Genomic DNA, 21,884 nt, shown 5'->3' with positions numbered 1-21,884 from the left:
TCCATTAGCCTTTGGACTCATTGTTTCTTGGTATCTTTATCTTCACACAGTCTTAAACACGTTGTTGCTGTTAAGTACTGTCAAGTTGGTTCTGACCCATAGCAACTCTGTGTACAACAGAACGTAACACTGCCGTGTCCCTGTACCATCCTCCCAATCGCTGCTATGCTAGAGCTCACTGGTACTGCTGCTGTGCCAGTACATCTCATGGGGTGGGGGGGTTCTTTCTTTTTCGCTGACCCTCCACTTTACCAAGCATTGTCCATCTCCAGGGACTGGTAATATGTCCCAAGTGTAAAAGACGAAATCTGGCCATCTTGGTTTCTAAGGAGCATTCTGGTTGTACATCTTCGAATATGGATTTGTTTGTTCTTCTGGCAGCCCATGGTACTTTCAATATTCTTCTCTAACACTATAACTCAAATGCATCAAGTATTCTACAGTCTTCTTAGTCATTGTCCAACTTTGACGTGCATGTATTAAACATGGAGTCCTGGTATGGCACTGTGGGATAAAGCACTGGACTGCAAGATTGGTTTAAACCACAAGGTCGGCAGTTCATACTCATCATCTGCTCTTTGGAACCCCCATACAGGGTTGCTATGAGTTGGAACCGACTTGATGGCACTTAAGAACGACATATTAAACATAGTTGTTGTTTTTTAAATCAGGGATCCTTTACTGCTTTAAAAGATAGTAACTTTAAGACCCACTGCAGTTCAAATTATAAATAGATGTGTAATTTGAATTTGGGATTGTGAGACGGGCTATTCATTAGGTGGGGGCTGTGTGGGAGACAGGTGGTGGTTATCTACTTGTAGAGAGAATGAGGAATCTTTGGAAGGAGGAATGTGACTCGCCTCTTACTCACTTGTCCAAAGGCCACTGTTACCGGGGAACTGAGAAGGTTGGAGTTGTAGAGATAACGTACTTCTCCCTCCCCAGGACTGAGGTGATGCATGACTTGGGTGAGGGGGGCAGGTAGGAGGGAGGCAGGGTGTGCACTGAGTTGAGATGGCAGTGACGTAGTTGGAGACAGGGCAGTCTTTTCACGTAATACCATCCACCTGACCACTCCCAGGGAGCTACCACAGCCCATCAGTGGGCAGCAAGCACAGATAAGCTTAGAATAGGAATGTAGCCCTGGCTCAGATCCCAGGACCTCTACCTGTCCTAGGGCGGGAAGAACACCAGGAGATGAAAAAGAAACATTGATTCTGATAATAAACTTTCCAGAATGAAATATCGTCATCCAAATACCCCAGGAAACAGTGGTGTTGAAATCACACAACTGACTGAGGAAGAAATTCAAGTGATAGATGAAGAAAATGTTCACTACTGAAAATAAGCAAATCAAAGGATGGAATGCCTATAAGGAGACTTGAAAGAGTTTGTGGAAAAGTGGAATGAAAAGATAATGGAATTTTTCCATGAGCTTTTTGAAGCCCCTGCCACTTTATACTTAGCCAATTTATAAAGAATGAAACTTGACAATAAAAAGATAATCCAAAATAAATAAATAAAGATAATCCAATTAAAAAGAGTATTTGAGTAGGTGTTTTCCCAAAGAAGATCATTTTAGGATTATTAGGATTAAATGGAGTCCTGGTGTGGCACTGTAAGGTAAACACTGGGTTGCTAAGGCTGGCAGTTCGAACCCATCAGCCGCTCCTCAGAAACCCTTTAAGAGGGGACACTGTAAGTCGGAACTGACTCGATGACACTTAACAACAACAGGATTAAATCTGTGTGAAATTATCTAAGAAACCCATGAAAAGATGCTCAACCTCATTACCTATCAGAGAAATAGAAATGAACCTACAGGGAAATCCTATGTCACACCACCAGGATGGTGATAATAAAAAATAACATGCATTGGTGAGGATGTGGAAAATGGCAAGGTCAGTGGTCTGGACCCACCAGCTACTCCCTGGGAGAAAGATGAGACAGTCTGTGTCTGTAAAGACTTACAGTCTTAGAAATCCTAAGTAGAGCAGTTGTACTCTCTTACAGAGTTGCTGAGTTGGAATCAACCAGAAGGCAGTAGGTTTATTTATTTATTTTTTTTTTTATTAAATGTTTTTATTTTGGATTGAGTGAAAGTTTATAGGGCACATCATCAGCTTCACATTCAACCATTCATATAGCTTGTTTCATTACATTGATTATTATCCCCTCCATATATCATCAGTTAACAGTGTTTCTCTCTATCCTCTTTAGCTTTTTTTGGGGGTGGGTGGGGGGGAACTTGCCTTTTTGGAATTTACAGTCTCGGCTTTTAGGGAAGGTTTTTACATTTGTCTGTGGATATCCAGGGCTCATGTATGAGATTACTAACAAGCATTACTGAATAATTAGATGAGGGACAGTTTGCTATGTCTACTAGGTAGCTAAAGTCTGATCCTCAGAGCCTATGGTTTGGACGATCAACAACGCTTGGGCCCACAGGGTCTTGACCTCCTGACCGGGTCTGCACGGTCTGCATCAGATTCCCCCCTTATTTATTGTTTGTTTAAGGGACGCTGCCTGTCTTAGGCAGTCAGTGCGAATTCCTCAGTCTTACCCGTCATCGAAACTCATTGCAGCATGGCAATGGCTCTGTCTTAGGTTGCCGAGGTTCCATGTGATCCTTTCCCGTCTCTGGCCACACGTCCAGCATAAACAGCCGCCATCCGAGAAAGGCAGGGAGGTTTATTTTTTAATACAATCCTGGTGAGAATGTAAAGTAGTGCAGAAAATAGTCCAGTAGTTCTTCAAAAGGTTAGCAGTACAAGAGGCCTTCAAAAAATTTGTGGAAAAAATAGAATGAAAAGATAATGGAATTTTCCAAAAAACATTTCACCAAGGAAGACATTCAGGCAGCCAACAAACATATGAAGAAATGTTCACGATCATTAGCCATTTTGTTGTTGTTGTTAAGTGCCATCGAGTCGGTTCCGACCCATAGCGACCCTGTACAGGGTTTCCGAGGGTGTAAATCTTTACGGGAGTAGAAAGCCTCATCTTTCTCCCGCGGAGCGGCTGGTAGTTTCGAACCGCTGACCTTAAGGTTCGCAGCCCGATTCGTAACCACTACGCTACCAGAGCTCCTTAGAGAGATGCAAATCAAAACAATGAGATATCTCATCCCAGCATTAATAGCAAAGTTCAAAAAAACAGAAAATAACTGATGCTGGCAAGAGACTGGGGCCCTCCTGTATTGCTGGTGGAACTGTAAAATGGTTTAACCTTCTGGAAAACATTATGGTGCTTCCTCAGAAAGTTGGAAACAAAAATACCTTATGACCCAGCATTCCTTCTACTTGGTATAGATCCCACAAGAAATTAGAGCCAGGACGTGAGTAGATACATGCAATATCAGTGTTCATCACAGCACTGTTCAAAGAGGCAAAAAGATGGGCCAGCCTAAATGTCCATCAACAGAAGAAGTAAACTTTGGTACATACACAAAACTGAAGAATAACAATGAATCTACAAACTGCCTTCTAACATGAATGAAACCAAAGGGCATTACGCTGAGGGAAATAAGTTAATCACAAAAGAACAACTATTGCATGAGACCACTGTCGTAAAAACTCAAGAGAAGGCTTTACTATTAAAGAAACATTCTTTGATGGTTATCAGGGGTGGGAAGGAAAGGACAGTGATTACTGGCTAAAGGGTAGACATGGGTTAACTCGGGTGACGGGGAGGACACTAAACAAGAATAACTATAAACAAGAAGAGGAAGGTTCGCAGAAGAATGAAGACAGGTGACGATACAGGGAGGTGCGCCAAGGCTAAAGGGAATAGAAGTAAATAGTGATGTGTACACACCCTTGGAACAACAATGTGCTGCAGGTAGACATGTAGACAGAGACACAGATTGAATGGGTATGGGAAGAAGAGTGGGGTGTGTGTGTGTGTGTGTGTGTATGTATGTGTATACATACACCACAAATAAGTGAGTTTGAAAGAATTGAAAGAGAGTATTAGTACATAGGCATTTACCTTTCCTACAAACACAACTATAAATGTGGTGGAGCATACAGCAGGCAAAATGATGAAAACTTCTTAGATACCATCAAACATCTTAAGGCAATAAGTTGTTGGATCTTGGGCTCAGGACCATAGTCTGAGGGGACACCATGGTCAACTGGCATAACACAGTCCGCAAAGACAATGTTCTATATCTTACTTTGGTGAATAGTATCTGGGATCTTAAAAGCTCATGAGTGGTCATCTCAGGTGCAGCTATTGGTCTCACCGTGTGCAGGAGAAAGAAGAGTGATAAGAATTGAAGAAGGTTGGAATCAATTAGTCCAGTGGACTAAGGCACATGTGAACATCAGTCTCCATGACTCTCAGACCAGAAGAACGAGATGGTGCCTGGATAGAGCAACAGAAATGTGGGACAAAACCCAAAATTATTATTTTTTTAAAAAAAGACTGTGTTTACTGGTCAGAAAGAGACTGTAAGAGCCTGAGACTATGGCCCTCAACCACTGGAAAGGTCTGGAAAGGAACTCAACTTGTTCCACCTTTCAGTCAAACAGCAGATAGGTGTACAGAGGGGACAGCAACACTAGTAAGATATGCTCACTATGAATGATGAAATAGCCAATCATTCAAAGTCAAAAGGGCAACATTTACCTAAGGACAAAGTTGAGAAGGACTGGGCAGGTGGGTGGAATGGAAATAAGGAAGCACAGGGAGGAAGCTGGGTAACTTGTTGCAGGGAGGGGGTTGCAGCCACTGAGATGAAACCAAGTACGTAATTTGTTGAATGTAATCTTAGGATCTTGTCTGTAGACCTTCATTCAATTCACAATAAAATAAGCAAATAAAACTTAATAGTAATAATGGCATTTTCCACAAACTTTTTGATGTTCCCTCATAGAGTTGTTGGTGTTGGTGTGCTGTTGAGTCGGTTCTGATTCATAATGACCCTGTAGAACAGTATAGATCTGCTCCATAGGGTTTCCTAGACTGCGGGAACCCTATTGTGCAGTGGGTTAAGCATCACTGAGAGGTCGGTGATGTGAACCCACCAGCCACTGTGCAGGACAAAGATAAGACAGTCTGCGCCCCCAAAGATTACCAGCCCTGGATACCCTGTGGAGTGGTTCTCCTCTACCATATAAGGGTGAATTAGAATCGAGTTGATGCAAGGCTGTAGGTTTGTTTGTTTAACCTTCATAGGAGCATTCATCCCAGGTCTTTTCTCCCATAGAGCTCCTGGTGGATTCGACTCACTAAGCACTTAACCATTGTGCCACCAGTGCCTCGCAGAATTAACCATTCGAAAACCAAACTAAGCCCATTGCTGTTGGGTTGATTCCGACTCATATTAACCCCCTCATCTTTCTCGAATGAAGCGACTGGTGGGCTTGAACTACTGACCTGGTTGTTAGCAGTGCAGTGTTTATCCTACGGCACCACCATGCAATTCCACTCCTAGGTACAGACCTAGCAGAAATGGAAACATATGTCTGTCCACACACACTATTATAGCAGCATTAGTCATAATAGCCTAAAGATGAAATATGCCAGACGTCCATTCACTGATGACTTGATAAGCAAAATGTGGTTTGTTGTTCTTGGCATATTAACGTTGTTGTTAAGTGTCGTTGAGTCGGTTCCAACTCATAACAACCCTGTGTAGGGTTTCTGAGGACTGGCTGGTGGGTTTGAATCACCAACTTCAGTGTTTATCCTCCGGTACCATACTAGGATTCCAGTGGTATACTGTCTCACTTAGTATACTGGATTTAACAACAACAAAGTTGATCCATGCTATAGCAGATGTTAGTATGTCATTTCATTCTATCGCCTCATAATACGCCATCTGCCATCAAGGACTGTTAAGTGCCGTTGAGTCCATTCTGTCTCATAGCAACCCTGCACAGTGTTTCTGAAGCTGGAAATCTTCACGGGGGCAGAAAGCCTCATCTTTCTCCCATGGAATCGCTGGTGGTTTCGAACTGCTGACTGTGAGATTAGCAGCCCGACTTGTAACCATTACACTACCAGAGCTCCTTAGTACACGCTATAGCACGGATGAACTTTGGAAATATGCTAGGTGAAAGAAACCCATCACAAAATCCACATATGAGTGTATGATTCCATTTATGTGAAGTGTCCAGAGTAGGCAAATCTGTCGACAGAAAGTGGATCTGTGGTTCTGGGGGCGCTGTGGGGATGGTCAACTCCTGGTGGAGAATGGTTTCTTTATGGAGTGATGAAAATATTCTAAAACCAGAAAGTGATCATGGCTGTGCAACTTTATGAATCTACTAAATCCTAGTGGACCGTACACTTGGAACAGGTGAATTTAATGGAATGTGAATCGTATCTTCCTAAAGCTTTTATTTAAAAAAAAAAAAACAGACTTAACACCAGTAAGACAAGACAGGTAGAACGCAGTGGGTACGTTTGTGTGCCTCCTTCTCTGGAAGATAATTGGGCTGGTGCACTCGAAGCCAACCTCAAAAAGGTTTGACCCCATAATGCTGCCCTGGAAATATACCTTTAAGGGAAAAAAAACCACACCAAGATTTATAAAAGATTCCTGTTCACAAACATGTGCCAAATTATTATGCATATTAGCAAGTACTTGGAAACAATCTAAATATCCAACTACAAGAAAATGGTAAATGCTAGCTCACCAATCGCTGCTTGGAAACCCTATACAGTAGGGACCAACTCAACGGTATTTAACACCAACAGTCAAAATATGATTTTAATGATAGCATTTTGTTGTTTCTAAGGAGCGGCTGCTGAGTTTGAACCACGACCTTACGGTTCAAACTGACCTTGTGGTCCAGTACTTATTTCAGTACCACGCCAAGACTCTGCCTTTGCCCCATTAAAGACCTTAGACATTGATCCTCTAATTGACTGACCAGGACAGAGACATTACACACATGTATTTTTGTTGCTGAGGGGAGAGTATGTGCTCGGTGACCCCTCGCAGAAAGAGAAAGTGTAAGGAAGCCTCCTAAGTGGGCCTGTGCCTTATGAACCAGCTGTATAAATCTTAACCGTGGCTGCTAACCGCACGGTGTTGTTGATGAGTGCTGGTCAAGTCAGTTCTTACTCTTAGCGACCCTGTATAGAGTTTCAAAGGAGCGGCTCGTGGATTTGAACCACCAGTTCAAACTGATCTTGCAGCCTAGTGCTTATCCTACAGCGCCGCTCTTTGGGAGAAAGATGAGGCTGTCTGCTCTTTGAAAGATCTCTTGTCTCTGAAACTCTAAAGAGGAATTCAGCTGTTCTACAGGAATGCTGTGAGTCAGAATGTGGCGAGGTTGTGGGGACAGCTCTATGCTGTCTTTGAGTTCTTCTAGAGAATCTGATTGTGGAGCTGCCACTGGTTGCATATCAAACAGAGGAGAAGGAAAGGAGACCTGTTCACAGTGGGTATATTGGAGTTATAGGATTGTGAATATTGATTTTCATTTTTTCATATTCTTCTCAATATTTTATACATTTTCTAGATTGGCATTGCTCTTATTTTTAGAACAGATGAGGGGGTTTTTGAGTTGAACATTTTCTGTTATGGTAAACATTGTCATCTGTTTTGAAGTGGCTGACCTCTAACAGGACTTGTCTCATTTTCCCTTAGGGTTGTAATCCCCTTGCACAAACTGGCCGGAGCAAACTGCAGAATCAGAGGGCTGCCTTGAACCAGCAGATTCTGAAAGCTGTGCGGATGAGAACTGGAGCCGAAAACCTTCTGAAGTAGGTGCAATCTGGCTGCACTGCCTCACCTGGCAAGCCCAGCCTCAACCTTGAGGCATAGCCATCTGGCCTCTAAACTCCCAGGCCTGCCCAGCTTCCTTGCTGGCTCTCACTTTTAGCTTTGGGAACCTGTTGGTTTGTTTGTTGTTGATTATTTTTGCATCGAGCTTGGTTATGTGAAAAACCAGCGTTTCACTCAGATAGCCTGTGAGTCTGATAGGGAAGTGATGCCAAGGACAGTAGGACAGCTGTCTCGATTAAGTCAGCCATTGTGACCGGAAGTCCAGCTATTGTCTGCATGTTTGATTTCTCTGCCTTTGTGTGTGTGTGTGACACGGGTCTGTTTCCTTCCCTGCCTAACTTGATGCTTGGTAAATGTTTGCTGAGTGTATAAAGAAAAGGAAGTCAGAAAGGAAGGGACAAGTCTTTCTGTTGCCATGGCCACCTTTCTGACTAGTTGTTGTTGTTAAGTGCTGTCGAGTCAGGTCCTGACTCATAGTGACCCTGTATAGCGTTTCCAAGGAGCAGCTGGTGAACTTGGATCACTGACCTTGTAGTTCAAACCAGCCTTGCAGTCCAGTGCTTTAACCCACAGCACCATACCAGGACTTATGACAAAAGGGATGTGATCTGGGGTACTCATCACTGTGTTCCTGGTGTGGCACTGTAGGATTAGCACTAGACTACGAACCACAAGGTCGACAGTTCAAATCCACCAGCTGCTCCTTAGAAACCCTATACAGAGTTGCTATGAACAAACTCGACAGCACTTAACAACCACCACCACCGCCCATTAAATGCAGTCAAAGACACCATTGGCCAGCAGCTTGTTTGTAAGGAATGTAGTGTCTTCCTCCTTTACCATTCTAGGGGTAACTCGTTTTTTTGCTTTAAGTTTTTATTAACCTTATTGTGGATTGAGTGAAGATTTACAGAGCAGATCAAATCATACACTTCCATTCCCATCTCCATTGCAGTTCCTCCATGAGACTTCACTTATCTTACTTCCTCCCTGTGATTATTGTCTCCATTCCCCTGTCTCTCCCCATCCTTCTGGATGTTGGTCTTAGGTCAGTGCTGTCCTTTCTGATCTTGAATGGTTGGCCAGTCCACGGCATGCATACTTCACTAGTGGTACTGTTACCCTCTATACTCCTATCTACTGCTTGGCAGAAAATTGAGCCACGGTGATATATATTCCATTTCAGACCTGAGGGATGACCAAGAGCCATAGTCTTGGGTTCTTTCGTCTCTTTCTGACCCTGAAGCCTGGTCTTTATTTTATTATTATTATTTTAAATAATTTTTTGTTTTGTTCAGCAGTTTCACACGGCAGTAATTCTTTTCAGCTCCCTGATGCCTTTTGTGTAGTCAAGACAAGTACCATGTTTACGGCTTGGGATGATTCTGGGAGCCTTGGGAAGATGTACTTTGCTCTTGCAGGGACCTGGAAGCTGGAAACATTTGTCTGTTGGCAGGAAAGGGATGGGAGTCTTCTGCTTACAGCTGTGACTCCCTTCCAGGGCCGCTAAGAGTCCAGGTGTTGGGAGGGTCAAATGCTCTGCAAGCAACTGATGCTAGGTGCTCTGTGGGCAGGGAGCTCAGGGGCTGCTTAGGAGGTTGTAAGGAACAGAGATACAGCAAACTGGGTGTTCATGAAAGAGCCACAAGGCCCCAGCACCCCCAGTTCCCAGTGGTCCTAGGCCTGCAGTAATGGCAGGTCTTGTGTGTGTGCCACCCACAAGAGCACTTGGCAAAGACAGGACAGGAGAAGTGCTTCTGAATGTGAACTTTGGCTAAATCCATTTCTGAGGAGGTCTGTGTTTGCTCCGTAGGAAAGGTTTCTAAGGTCTCAAGTGGGAAAGAGAAAGGTGCGGTACAGACTACCTTGTGTGTTTATGCATGTGTTTAAAGGACGAAAGCATACACGCTTTTGTCTGTGCACAAACCTTTCCCAAAGGGATGAAGAAAGCGGTTGGTAGCAGCAGTTGTTGTGAACAAGACAAGGAGTGGGGAGTGACATGACTCTTCATTGTCCTCCTTTCAGTGTTGGCACAAGGCTGACTTTTATTCATTCTTACTATGAAGTATGCAGGAGCACAGAGACTAGTCTAATGAAGCCCCTACACCTGCCACTGTGTGTGTGTGTGGGGGACACCTAGAATAGCAGAAGACACAAAGTCCCTGGGTGGGAAAGGGTCTGGAAACTTGTTCTCCAGCTATTTTTTTATTTTTGCTTGTTTTGTTTTACGTTTTTATTGTGAATTATGTGTTAGTTCACATGGGTGAACATTATCTTTATATTCATCCTATTGTATTTTGTTTCATTGCAATGATCACAATCACCTGCATGCATCATCAAACACCCAAAGGGTACACCCCACACTCCGGCCTCCCGGCGGCCAGCACACAGCCCCTCTCCCTCCCCGAGTCCAGAGTCCCCAGCCGCTCCTTCTGTCATTGCCTCTGCCTCCATCCCTAGTGTCACTTCCACCCCAGACAGGGTCTCTCATTTCGCTTTTCTCCCTTGATGGTTCCAGGGATATCTGCTCCTGGAATGCAAAATCAGCCGCTCCCCTCCTTTTGATGCCAGACATTTACATTTGCCTTTCCAACACTCACTGTCAGACCTGATGGTAATCATTCCCTATTGAACCACAGGAGTCCTTCCCCCATCCCCCTCACCTTTTATTAACCCCATCCAGACAGGTTGGAAAATATTCAGTGGAGGTTCTACCTTTCCCTGTATCCTCTGGAGCTAGGTTCTCTGTTGAAAGCTTGTAAGCCAGTCACTTCTTGCCTTTGTAGTCCCCCCATTTTGGGTAGCCAGTGTCGTGTCTAAGTTCCCCTTCGCTGTCGACCCTGTGTACTAAGAGGTTGGGAATGATCCTCACTGTAGAGATTTGTCCGCTCCTTTGTCATACTGCATCCACAAGCATAGGTCAAGATCATCCACTTATAGTGGGTTACTGCTTTTTTTGTCCCCTCTTCTTTCTTCCTCTAGTTGTGTTCTGATCGTCGAGCCATTGATGCCAGGTCAAATGGGTACTAACTGCAACTATGGGTGTTCTTGTGCATCTCCCCCTCACTTTATATCAGGTGGATGCATCACACTCCAGTCTAGTCCTCTAGGGCCATATCCCTGCTCCTGAGCCCAGGAGTCCTCAGGTCTCGTCATACTGGTTAACCATCTCAATCCAGGTTAACAGGAGTCTATAGAATGTGGTCAGACTTAGTTCACAACTTCATTGCTGTTTTCCCCCCTCGTCCCCTTATCCGTGACCAACCGGGTCAGCAGCAGGACCATATGCCTGCTAGTGTATTCCATTTGAGTTTCAGTCTTGCCTGGGGGTTTGCCTTGAGGGACGTGACCACTTGCCCTGATGGCTCCCTGGGGAACAACTTGCTTGTTCTTGTAGTAGTCGATTGACTGCTGTTGGTTTTGTTTTTGTTTTGTTTTCTGCGGGTCTTTCTTTCAAGAAGTATCTTCTGCTCTTCTAGCTGCTCCAGACTAGTTTGCTTGTCCTTTCACGTGGGAATGTCCCACCTCAGAAGATTCTGGATGATGATCAGGATTCCACCTATGGTCTTGTGCAATACAAAGGCTCTGCAGGGAGCCTCCTTCACTGGGCAAGTTCTAGCCCCATTTTAGTTATTCCAAACAGTTATAGGCTGAAGACGGACTTACAAGCTTTCTCTGGTGATGTTTCTGGCTATTCCTCTCTCTCCCCTTCAAGTGTCTATTTTACATAGTAGGAAACGAAGATTCAACAGACAGTCAAGCATCTTAACATCATTTCCCCACTTTTACCCATTCAAACCATGCCTCAGTCTTTGCCTCCACGAGCCCTGTTGTTCCACATTTGTGCATAGATCGTTATTTACCTCTGTCCCATTTAGCCCATGTAAACCTGCCTAGCTACTCTCCCATCTGCCTTATTTTTCCATTCCCCTTTCCTTTCGAGTGTACTGCCCCTCCCCTCCCCAAGCACCAAACTATCCTGTGTCTATTCCATACCCGTGTTCCACTATCCTGTGTCTATTCCCCTACCCTGTACTCCACCTTCCCCACCCTCCCCCCTCTCCCCACCCCATATGCCCTGGTAGCCAACAAAAAAATAAAAATAAAGCAATAATAATTTAAAATAAAATAAATAAAAGATAAACATTCTCCCCCCGTTCAATGTGGGTACTTTTTCTTAATCTTTTACAATAACGGCTCTATGCCATATTTCTCCTCTTGTGGCTGACTGATTTCACTAAGCATAATGTCCTCAAGGTTCATCCATGTTATGCAGTGGTTTTCTGCTTCCTTGTTATTCTTCAGGGTTGCATAGTATTCCATTGTGTGTCTGTACCAAAGTTCGTTTATACATTCTTCCATAAATGGGCACTTAGGCTGTCTCCATCTTTTTTCTCCAGCTACTTTTGTAACTGGGTAGGAGGGAGATTGTTATTGGAGGTTGTTGTTAAATGCCGTGGAATCGGTTCCACCTCATAGTGACCTATATAGGGTTTCCAAGGAGTGGCTGGTGGGTTTGAACCACCGACCTTTGGTGAGCAGCCCAGTGCTTATCCTACAGTGCCCCACAGGACTCCAATTTAAATATAATGGGGGTTGTTGTTAAATGCCGTCTAGTCGATTCCAACCCATAGCAACCCTGTATAGGGTTTCCAAGGAGCAGCTGGTGAGCTTGAACCACCGACCTTGCAGTTCAAACGACTTTGTTGTCTGACGCATTAGCCCACAGCGTCACACCAGGACTCCATAATGGGGGTGGTGTGGTGGAAATGATATGGAAGTTTCCCATGAACTTTTGAAGTCGCCTCACATTGTAATACTTTGTTGTTGTGTTTAGTATCTGAACGTGTCTTGTCTCAAGACAGCTGTTTATGACACAGTGGACCTCGGGCTGCCGGGTCACTTGGGAGAGATACTCTGATTTGGGGAGTGCCTGTTGTGGGCTGGGTTGTGGAGCTAGGAATACTGCAGGGGGTGATTTATCCCTCCGCCCCGGTGTTGTGTTTTTTGACTGGGGATTCCAGTTGACAATTTGCCGGCCCAGCTCAAGGGGCAAGCTGGGCAGTCCTGATGCTGTGACCTCCCCAGGATTGGGTTACCATTGACTGGCCCATTCATTCCCTCAACAAATAAATTTGTGGAGCATCTTCCAAGTGGCAGCCCGGATGTTGTGACACTACACATACATACAGGAGATACTACAGTGGAGATACTACATGGAGAGATGGAGTGGCTGGGAACTCTAGACCCAGAGAGGGAGAGAGAGGGGCTGTGTGCTGATGACCAGGGAGTAGGCTTGTGGGGTGTACCCTTTGGTTGGTTGATGATGCATGAAGGGGATTGTAACCAAGGCAATGTAACGATATACAATAGATAGGATGAATGTAAAGCTAATGTTCTCCCATGTAAACTATCACATAATTCACAGTAAAACAGTTAAAAAAAAAAAAAGTTCAGGTGAGACCCTGCTTCCATGATGCTGAAACTCTGGTGGGTGCTTCTTGACACACAAGCACACAATTCACATCATTTCAGGAAATACTGTTTTCTAGGTTGTCAGTGAGAGAGGGATATGTGGTTGACAGAGGGTGCACAGTTGTAGAAAGGGAGTGGTCAGGGAGGCCGCTCTGAGGAGAAGACTTGGAGTTTCTTAGGCAGAAACTAGGGCAGTTTCGTCTTGCTCTGTTAACAAGCAAACAGCTCTAGCACTTTGTCGCGTAGTCAAGTTGGTGGCAGTTGAGCTGGCAGGTGTTGGGGGTGGGGTAGGATTGTTAATGATTCTTTCGGTGACCTAAAAGTTCAAAGTGCCCCTCTTTGGAGAATATTGTCAGAGGAAGCCCTAAAGTATTCATTAATCTGGCTCAGCCGCCACCAACAGATTCCCGAAAATAAATCGGGCATTGTGCCAAACCCAGCTCAGGCCTCATGGGTGTCTGTTGGAGTCAATTAGGTGGCAAAGGTCAGTTTTAGTGACACTGGGGCCTAGTGTCTGCAGGCTCCTAAAGGTCCCACGCAGCTCCCAGGTTCAAGTAGAGCAGTTGGAGCTGTGAGGACTGGGAAAGTACTGTGAGGGGCATTGGGAAAGTACCCTGGGAAATGCTGACATGGAAGTGAGGCTCCCAACCTTTACCTGCCTTGACATGGGACCCTCATAATTGGACAGACACTGTACAGAGGAGAGTCATGTTTTGTACCCCTCAAATTCATCTTCTCTGATCCATATCAGCCAAGAGTCAGTGAGTTGCTGGAGTTGGATTAGATAATTGTCCTCTTTCAGGCAAAGCGAGAACAGTATTCTGTCTCTCTTCTCCCAACTTCCTTCCCTCCCTTGAGAAAGGCTAGGGTAGACATGTGACATCTTTTTGAAACTAAGGTGGTCTTTATGAATTTTAAAGCTAATTGCCATATATGAGGGAGCTTCAAAAAGTTGGTAGAAAATGGAACTAAAAGATAATGGAATTTTTCCAGAAATGTTTTGGATTAGTGTTGTAAGACAGCAGAGCATGATGGGAACTGTGGTAAACACAGAGCACATGCCCACTGTGGAGGGACATCTGCAATTTACTCCATGGAGGACAGGCCCAGGGCTAGCAGATGAACTGATTTTTAATTTTTTTTTTAAATCAGAAGCTTGAAATCTGTAAATCTTCTGATTGTTGAATTTTCAGATATTGGCAGCTGTTATTGTTACGTGCCATCGTGTCGGTTCCAACTCATAGTGACTCTGTGTAGGATTTCTGAGGAGCCGCTGGTGAATTTGAACTACCGATCTTGCAGTTCAGACCTACCTTGCAATCCAGCAGATAATCCTGCAGTACCACACCAGGACTCCAATTAACTTGAGGAAAAAGCTAATTCCCTGAGAGCCAAGTGAGCGAATCTCTCAGGCTCTGCACCTCTGGATTAGAGTCATGTGATGGCCTGGTCGGTCATGAGCACTGCTCACGTGGTCAGTTCTGAGGGGGGCTGACACAGATCTGTGCAGTGTAGCAGATAAGCCCTCTATGACCTTGGAGGCTGCCACCAACTCCAAGGCTTGCCCTATTGAACCAAGACACGGGCTGAGATCATGCATCCCACCGGACTGGCATATCTGCCACTCCTGCCAGGTTGTCACGCGAGGGCATGGATAGCACTTGCTCCGGCCACACTGAATCCCAGACAAAGTCGGATGTGGAGTTGGGTGGATGAAGGCCAAGCTCCTCCAATACAGCTTGCAGTCTTCTGATGCTGCTTTACCTGATGGACTCAGTGCATACTTCTGTTTCTGGAGGGGTGATTTTACTAAAAGATTGGAGAGGAAAAAATTGTAGTAAAAACAGTCGGTAACGTGTGGGTCCAAATGCAAAAATCACATGCATTTTTAGCTAAAACTTGGAAACATTAAACTTTGGGTTTAAGGTAGAGTAGCCATATGGTAGAAAGTTCTCCAGAGTTCTAAATTCAGGGAAAGTGTGTGTGCTTGGAGTCAGTGGCCATGGGAAATCGTTGATTGTGGCCTTCCTTCCCCTGTTTCCACCTGGCAGACTGATTGCTCACAGAGTGAGTGGGACCCATGAGAATTTTTTTTTTTTCTTTCTAACTTTTTATGTGTATTGAGTGATTTACAGGGCAGATCATCAGTTTTACATTCAACAAATCATAAACTTTGCTTCATCACAATGATTGCGATCCCTTCCATGTACCAACAGTTAACAGTATTTACCTCTATTCCCATTAACTCTTGCATTCCTCCCTTGTCTCCTGCTACCTTCATCTTTCCTCTGCTAACTTCCCTCTTGTTGTATATTGCCTGGTCACCCTTGTGAACATGTGTCTGTCTTGTAGCCCATGAATATACTTCCTTTCCCGCTATCCCGTAACCAGCATAGACTGTTTCTTATAGAACCTTTTCATAACTTTTTACTGCATGGTTTCATACAATGTTTGCCCTTTTGTGATTCATTTCACTCAGCATAATATCCTCCAGGTTCATCTGTGTTGTGAAGGGTTTTGCAGATTCATAGTTACTCTTCAACAATGCATAGTATTCTATTTTGTGTATGTACCAAAGTTTGTTTAACTATTCTTCCATTGATGGGCATTTAGGCTGTCTCCATCTATTTGATATGTCTCCTGTAGACAGCATATTGAAGGATCCTGTTTTCTTATCCATTCTGCACTGTCTCTTGACTGGTGCATTCAATCCATTTACATCCAGTGTAATTTTCAATAGGTGTGAATTGATTGCTTTCATTTTGCTGTGTGTGTGGTGGTGCTATTTCTTTGTCCCACATAATTTTCTGCACTGAGTTCATTTTGTTTGCGGGTTTTCTTTTCAGTTTCATTTCTGTCATGTTATGCTTACTAAATCATTCTGATTTTCCTCTTTTTTATTTTGATGTGAAGCTGTGTTCATTTTCTTTGAGGTTACCATATAATTTTATTCATTTTTTTCCTGTTTAAAACAGTCTGTGTTTTATCTTGAAATCTACCTGACTTCCTTGCCGTTTGGAAGTTCTGTATCTACAGTATTCCCACTTTTTGCGATGTATCATTATACATCGGCACCCGTGTTTTCCTACTTTCAGTCTTGTAGGTTTGTTTCACTTTAACTACTTATATATCTGGAGTCTTGATGTGGCGCTGTGGGTTAATGCGCCAGACTACAAAGCCGTTTGAACTGCAAGGTCAGCGGTTCAAGCTCACCAGCTGTTCCTCGGAAACCTTATACAGGATTGCTATGGGTCGGAACTGACTCGACGGCACTTAACAACTACAACATAACTGGATTGAGTTCTGGGTGGTGGTTTAATGTCTGCTGTTGCTGGCTCTCTGTTCAAAGAATACCCTTTAGTATTTTTTGTAAAGTTGGTCCAATTATTACAGATTCCTTTAATTTCTGTTTCTCTGTTTATATTGTACCATTGAAGAAAAGCTTTGCTGTACATATAATTCTTCGTTGGTATTTTTTTCCTTTCAGATTTTTGTATATGTCTTCCTGTTGCCTTCTTGCCTGCATGGTTTATGTTATGCAGAGAAGTACAGATCCGTTTTTTTGGTTCTCTTTTGTAGGTAGCTTTTCATTTTTTCTGAGTTGCTCTCAGGATTCTTTCTTTATCTTCGGTTTTGGAAAGTTTGATTATATGTCTTGGTGATTTTCTTTGGGGATCTATCCTGTTTGGGGGTTCATTCAGCTTCTTGTATACTTCTCATCTTTCATGACAACTCTTAGACAATTTTCTCTGTGCTTATCTCTTTCTGTTCTGGAATTCTGATCACCTGTAAGTTGTTTCTCTTCATGGTATCCCACATAAGTCTTAGACTTTGTTTGGATTTTTTTGTTCTTTTTTCTGATTGTTCTTGCAGCATTGAGAGATTTATCTTCAAGGCCACCAATTCAGGTTTCCATTACTTCAAATCTACTCCTGTGCCCTTTCAATGTATTCTTCATATCTAAAATCTTAGTGTTAAATCTCCTGGATTTCTCATTTCAGGTTTTATATTGTTTCAGAATTTGCATTTATTTTGTCTGTTCTTACAGTGTTTTTCTGAATTCTTCTAATTTGTTTTCTGTGTTTTCCTCCATCTTTCTGTCAGTCCTTTGAAGGTACCAAATATCATTTTTCTGCATTTTTTTCCAATTAGTTCCATTACCTTTTCTTCCTCAGAAATGTCTTCTGGCTCTGCAGCTTAGTCATTTGTTTGAGCCGTTCTGTCTTGTTTCCAGTGTGAGCAAAAACTCTGTTGTCTCCAGGGTGTAGGAGTGGTGTTGTATTTATATTTAATGGATGGTTGTGTGTTGATGTGTTCTTAGGCTCTCACCAGCTCCCTAGAGAATGGAAGCTTGTATATGGTTCTTCATTTATGCTCCTCAGTTTAGGGTGGATTTGGCTGCTGTTGGCTGCTGTCTATCATTGATTAGCTGGTATAGGAGCTGTTCGTGGCTCTTGCTCAATGGATAGAACTGCAAGGATACAGTCGTCTCTGACTGCTGTATGGGCACGGTTGTTGTCTCCTGTCGGGTGGAAAAGAGAAAACCCCTCTTCACACATACAAGAAAAGAAAACAGAATAGATAAACAATAAACCAACAACAAAAAGAGAAAAAAGAAAAATAGACAGCAACCAGAAAAAAGAACAGAATAACTAAAAAAGAATAAATTAACTAAAGAAAAGGGGGCATGAAAATGGAGCTACAGAAGAGAAAAATAAAAGGAAGAAATTAAAAAACAAATAAAAATAAAAGCACTTAGAATAACCAGGGAGAGGGATGATGAAAAGGGAGAGAGAGTCAAAGTAGTTAAAGAAAAATCAAAAGGGGGGGAAAAAAAAAGCGGGGTGATGAGAAACAGAAGGGAAAACAAAAGCAGAGATAAAAAGCTTAAAATTCAAGGGACTAAGGAAATGGAAACAGAAGGAGAAGAAAGAATAAACAAGCAAAAACAATAAAACAATGAAAGGATAAAAAATGAAACCAAAACAAAATAGTGCAGCTGTTGGCCCCAGAGAGGAAACTCTGGGGGCTCCTCACAGTCAAGGAGTTCTGGACTGGCAGGAGATGTTAGCTGTGTTCAGGGAACTCCGTCCATAAGTAAACATTCTAGGTGGGAAGGGTCTAAAACACCTTTCTGCCTCATCCCAGATGGCCATTAGTCTTTAACATCAGTGATCAAACCACAAGGGCCTCGAGTAAAAGCTGAGAAAGGCCACAGTTTCCCAGAAATGCAGCCCAGGTGCAGAGCACCAGGCTCTGATCTTAATCCCTAATTTGGGCCAGATAGTCGGTAGTTTAAGATCACCAGCTGCTCCTCAGAAATCCTATACAGGGTCACTATGGGTCAGAACCGACTTGATGGCACTTCACAACAACAGCCCTATGTTGGAGTCCTGGTGTGGCACTGTGGGTTAATGCGCTGGGCTGCACAGTCAGTTTGAACTGCAAGGTTGGCGGTTCAAATTCACCAGCTGCTCCTAGGAAACCCTGTACAGGGTCATTATGGGTCAGAACCAACTTGAAGGCACTTAACAACAAGTCCTATGTTTGTCCGTTCTCTCAGGCGGGCCCCCCCAGCCTGGTGGGCACAGGTGGAGCTCGAGTATTCACATCATCTTGAATTGTTATGAAGTGCCATCAAGTCAGTTCCGACCCATAGTGACCCTGTATAGGATTTCTGAGGAGCAGCTGGTGATCTTAAACTACCAGTCCAGTGGATTAACCCACAGTGCCACACCAGAAGTCCATTGTTGTAGTTAAGTGCCATAAAGTCAGTTCCAACCCATAGTGACCCTGTATAGGGTTTCCGAGGAGCAGCTGGTGAACTTGCACCGCTAACCTTGTGGTTCAAACAGACTTTGCAGTCCAGTGGATTAACCCACAGTGCCACACCAGAAGTCCATTGTTGTAGTTAAGTGCCATAAAGTCAGTTCCAACCCATAGTGACCCTGTATAGGGTTTCCGAGGAGCAGCTGGTGAGTTTGAACCGCCAACCTTGCAGTTCCAATGGCTTTGCAGTCTGGCGCATTAACCCACAGCACCACACCAGGACTCCATTTAGCATGTCTTATTCGAGAAGGATCTATCACCACCACCACCGAATCTCTGAAAACTCATTCCTTGTATTTGAAACACAGCTCAAATGGTACAGATGAAATATCTTTGTACCCAAAGGTCAACATTGTGAAAATCGGTTCCAAGGCCCTACCTGGTCACTAACCTTTTCCAGAGTGACCTATACAAAGAGCAGCTAATTGATTTGTTGCAAATTCTAAATTGTTGCCATATCAAGAGGAGGGAGATGAGGCAAATCAGTATGTTGTTATTGTTAAGTGCCTTCCAGCATTTGCAAATCTTAGTAACCTAGTATAGAGTTTCTGAGGCTATAAATCCTTTTCGGGCGTAGAAAGCCTCATCTTTCTCCTGTGGAGCAGCTAGTGGGCTCAGGCTGCCACTCTTGTGCCTCACCTCTCTGCACCCAGTCAGGTGTTTATCAGCTGAAATCTGTTGAGTCTTCATTACTATAGTACCTTTTCTTCTTTTGCATCCATGTAACTAGTGCAGATACCCAACAGAAATTGGAAAATAATGTTAAAAAGAAAATTCTGATGTGCCCATACATACATCACATGTCTGTGACACTTCGAGAAATGTGACTTTTGATCTTGTTTCTGTCATTAACATAAGCCACAGACAAGAAGTCTTGACTGGAGTTTGCTAGTAGTCCGGTGATTAGAAAAGAAATGGTTGAAGCTGTGCCTTTGTGCTGGGCATTTCATAACTGGGCCTGAGAGCAATGGAGTTCCTGGTAACTAATCTGTATCCAAGTCTGTTACCTAGGAGAAGGGGGAGTGGTCTGGTAAAGGGCTTCACACAACTGCTGCAGGCTGGGCCTATGGTGGGTGTGGGCTGTTGCTTGTGAGCATCTGGGTCCCCTGTGCCAGCCCCATGTGAAACCAGTGTCAGGACAGTTTGGGCATGGACTACCTTGACCCCATGCAGTACCTGGGAAGCCAGTTGGACCTGCCTCATCTAAAGAGGGATGTGAGACTCCTCTGTGCCTGTGGCTCCCAGGACTCATACCTGCTCTGTAGAATCCTCAGGAGCAGGCAGTTCAAACAGCCTGAGCCGGTTGATTGGCGGGCCGGCCAGCCAGCAGGGGACAAGGAGCATGCCCGTGGCGTGCGGCACCAGCCTTGCCCACCTGAGAGGCCTCTCCAGCCCTGGGTGCACAGATACTGTCTGAGAACTGTTTTGGGGGTATAAAAAGTGATTTCTTCTGACATTGGAGAAAGTGGTTTGCAGAGTAGGGAACGAAGCCTGCTGGGAGAGGGGTTGCTCTAGAAATTCTAGCTTAGGTTGATTGGGGTTTGCGGCTGGCAACCAGACTTTGCTTCAACAACACAAAGATGAAGACTTAACTCATTATTAAATTTGTTGGACAGACCCAACAATTGAAATAGGAATAATCAACATGTAAAAATCAATTTGGCATAGCGCAGTTATGAAAATATACAAGGGCGTTTGTGTGGTATGCAGAATCATACAACGTGTTCCTTACGTGTGTAAAAGTCTGGTACTACAAGGATATGCCAGGTTTCAGAAGGCGTCAAAGAAATATAAAGCAAAGGTTGTACCTTTCAGCATTGCCTTTTAGTTTGCTTTATTCCAAAATGGGAGTCAAACAAACTAAGGCACCTTCACATATTCATATAACATGTAAGATTAAGTCACCAGTGAGTAAGGAGTTGGGGGGCAGGAGAAATAAGAATAAATTAAGACAGATTTAGCTGTAGATAAGTGTGGAACAGTTGTGAGGTTGGCCCAGGACCAGGCAGTGTTTTGTTCTGTTGTACGTAGGGTCGCTATGAGTCCGTAACAACTTGATGGCACCTAACAACAACAAGAAGCCGATTGCCACATACGCATGTGAAAGCTGCACAGTGAATAAGGAAGGCCGAAGAAGAATTGATGCATTTGAGTTCTAGTGTTGGAGATGAATAGTGACAGGACCCTGGACTTCCAGAAGAACAAACAAGTCTGTGTTGGAAGAAGGACAGCCAGATGCTTCTTAGAAGACAGGGTTGTGAGACTTTGTCTGTCATACGTGGGACATGTTATCAGGAGAGAACAGTCCCTAGAGAAGATACTGTACTTGGCAAGTTGAGGTTAGCGAAAAAGAGGAAGACCCCCAGCGAGATGGATGAACTCAGAGGCCGCAGCAATGGACTCAAGTGTAAGAACAATTGTGAGGTTGGTGCAGGACTGGGCAGTGTTTCATTGGGTTGTGCATAGTGTTGCTATGAGGAGGAACCAACTCAATGGCATCTAACAACAAGGCTAATCCTCAAACTGTGGAAAGAGAGAGACAATGGAGAATCTCAATATTATCAGGGGCCAACCACAGACTAGACCATCAGTTGATCATCAAGTTGAAGCTGAAGAAATGAAAGCAAGTTCATTGGAGTCAAAAGATGACCTTGAGTACATCCCACCTGAATTTAGAGCACAAGAATAAATTTGAAGCATTGCTTACTAATTACTAAAGACCAGATAGGTTGTGGGATGACATTAAGGAGAACTATGCATGATGAAAAACAAAAGGTCATTAAGAAGACAGGAAATATCGACCAAAATGCTCTCTGAAGAGACTCTGAAACTTGCT

The 21,884-nt window shown here is 43.8% G+C and overlaps 1 protein-coding gene across 1 annotated transcript in view; it reads left to right on the top strand.

The window, feature by feature from the left end:
• The window catches only part of RHPN2 (rhophilin, Rho GTPase binding protein 2), an 83,694-nt gene that overhangs the window by 15,992 nt on the left and 45,818 nt on the right, over positions 1 to 21,884 (top strand). The window contains exon 2 of the mRNA XM_006867310.1: positions 7,607 to 7,722. Within this exon, the coding sequence (XP_006867372.1) occupies positions 7,607 to 7,722 (116 nt within the window). The remainder of the gene's footprint in view (positions 1 to 7,606; positions 7,723 to 21,884) is intronic.

Source organism: Chrysochloris asiatica, unplaced genomic scaffold (genome assembly GCF_000296735.1).
Source record: "Chrysochloris asiatica unplaced genomic scaffold, ChrAsi1.0 scaffold00104, whole genome shotgun sequence".
In the NCBI taxonomy this organism is placed as follows: domain Eukaryota; kingdom Metazoa; phylum Chordata; class Mammalia; order Afrosoricida; family Chrysochloridae; genus Chrysochloris; species Chrysochloris asiatica.
Note: the sequence above shows the minus strand (reverse complement) of the source record. Positions and strands in the feature narration are given on the sequence as shown.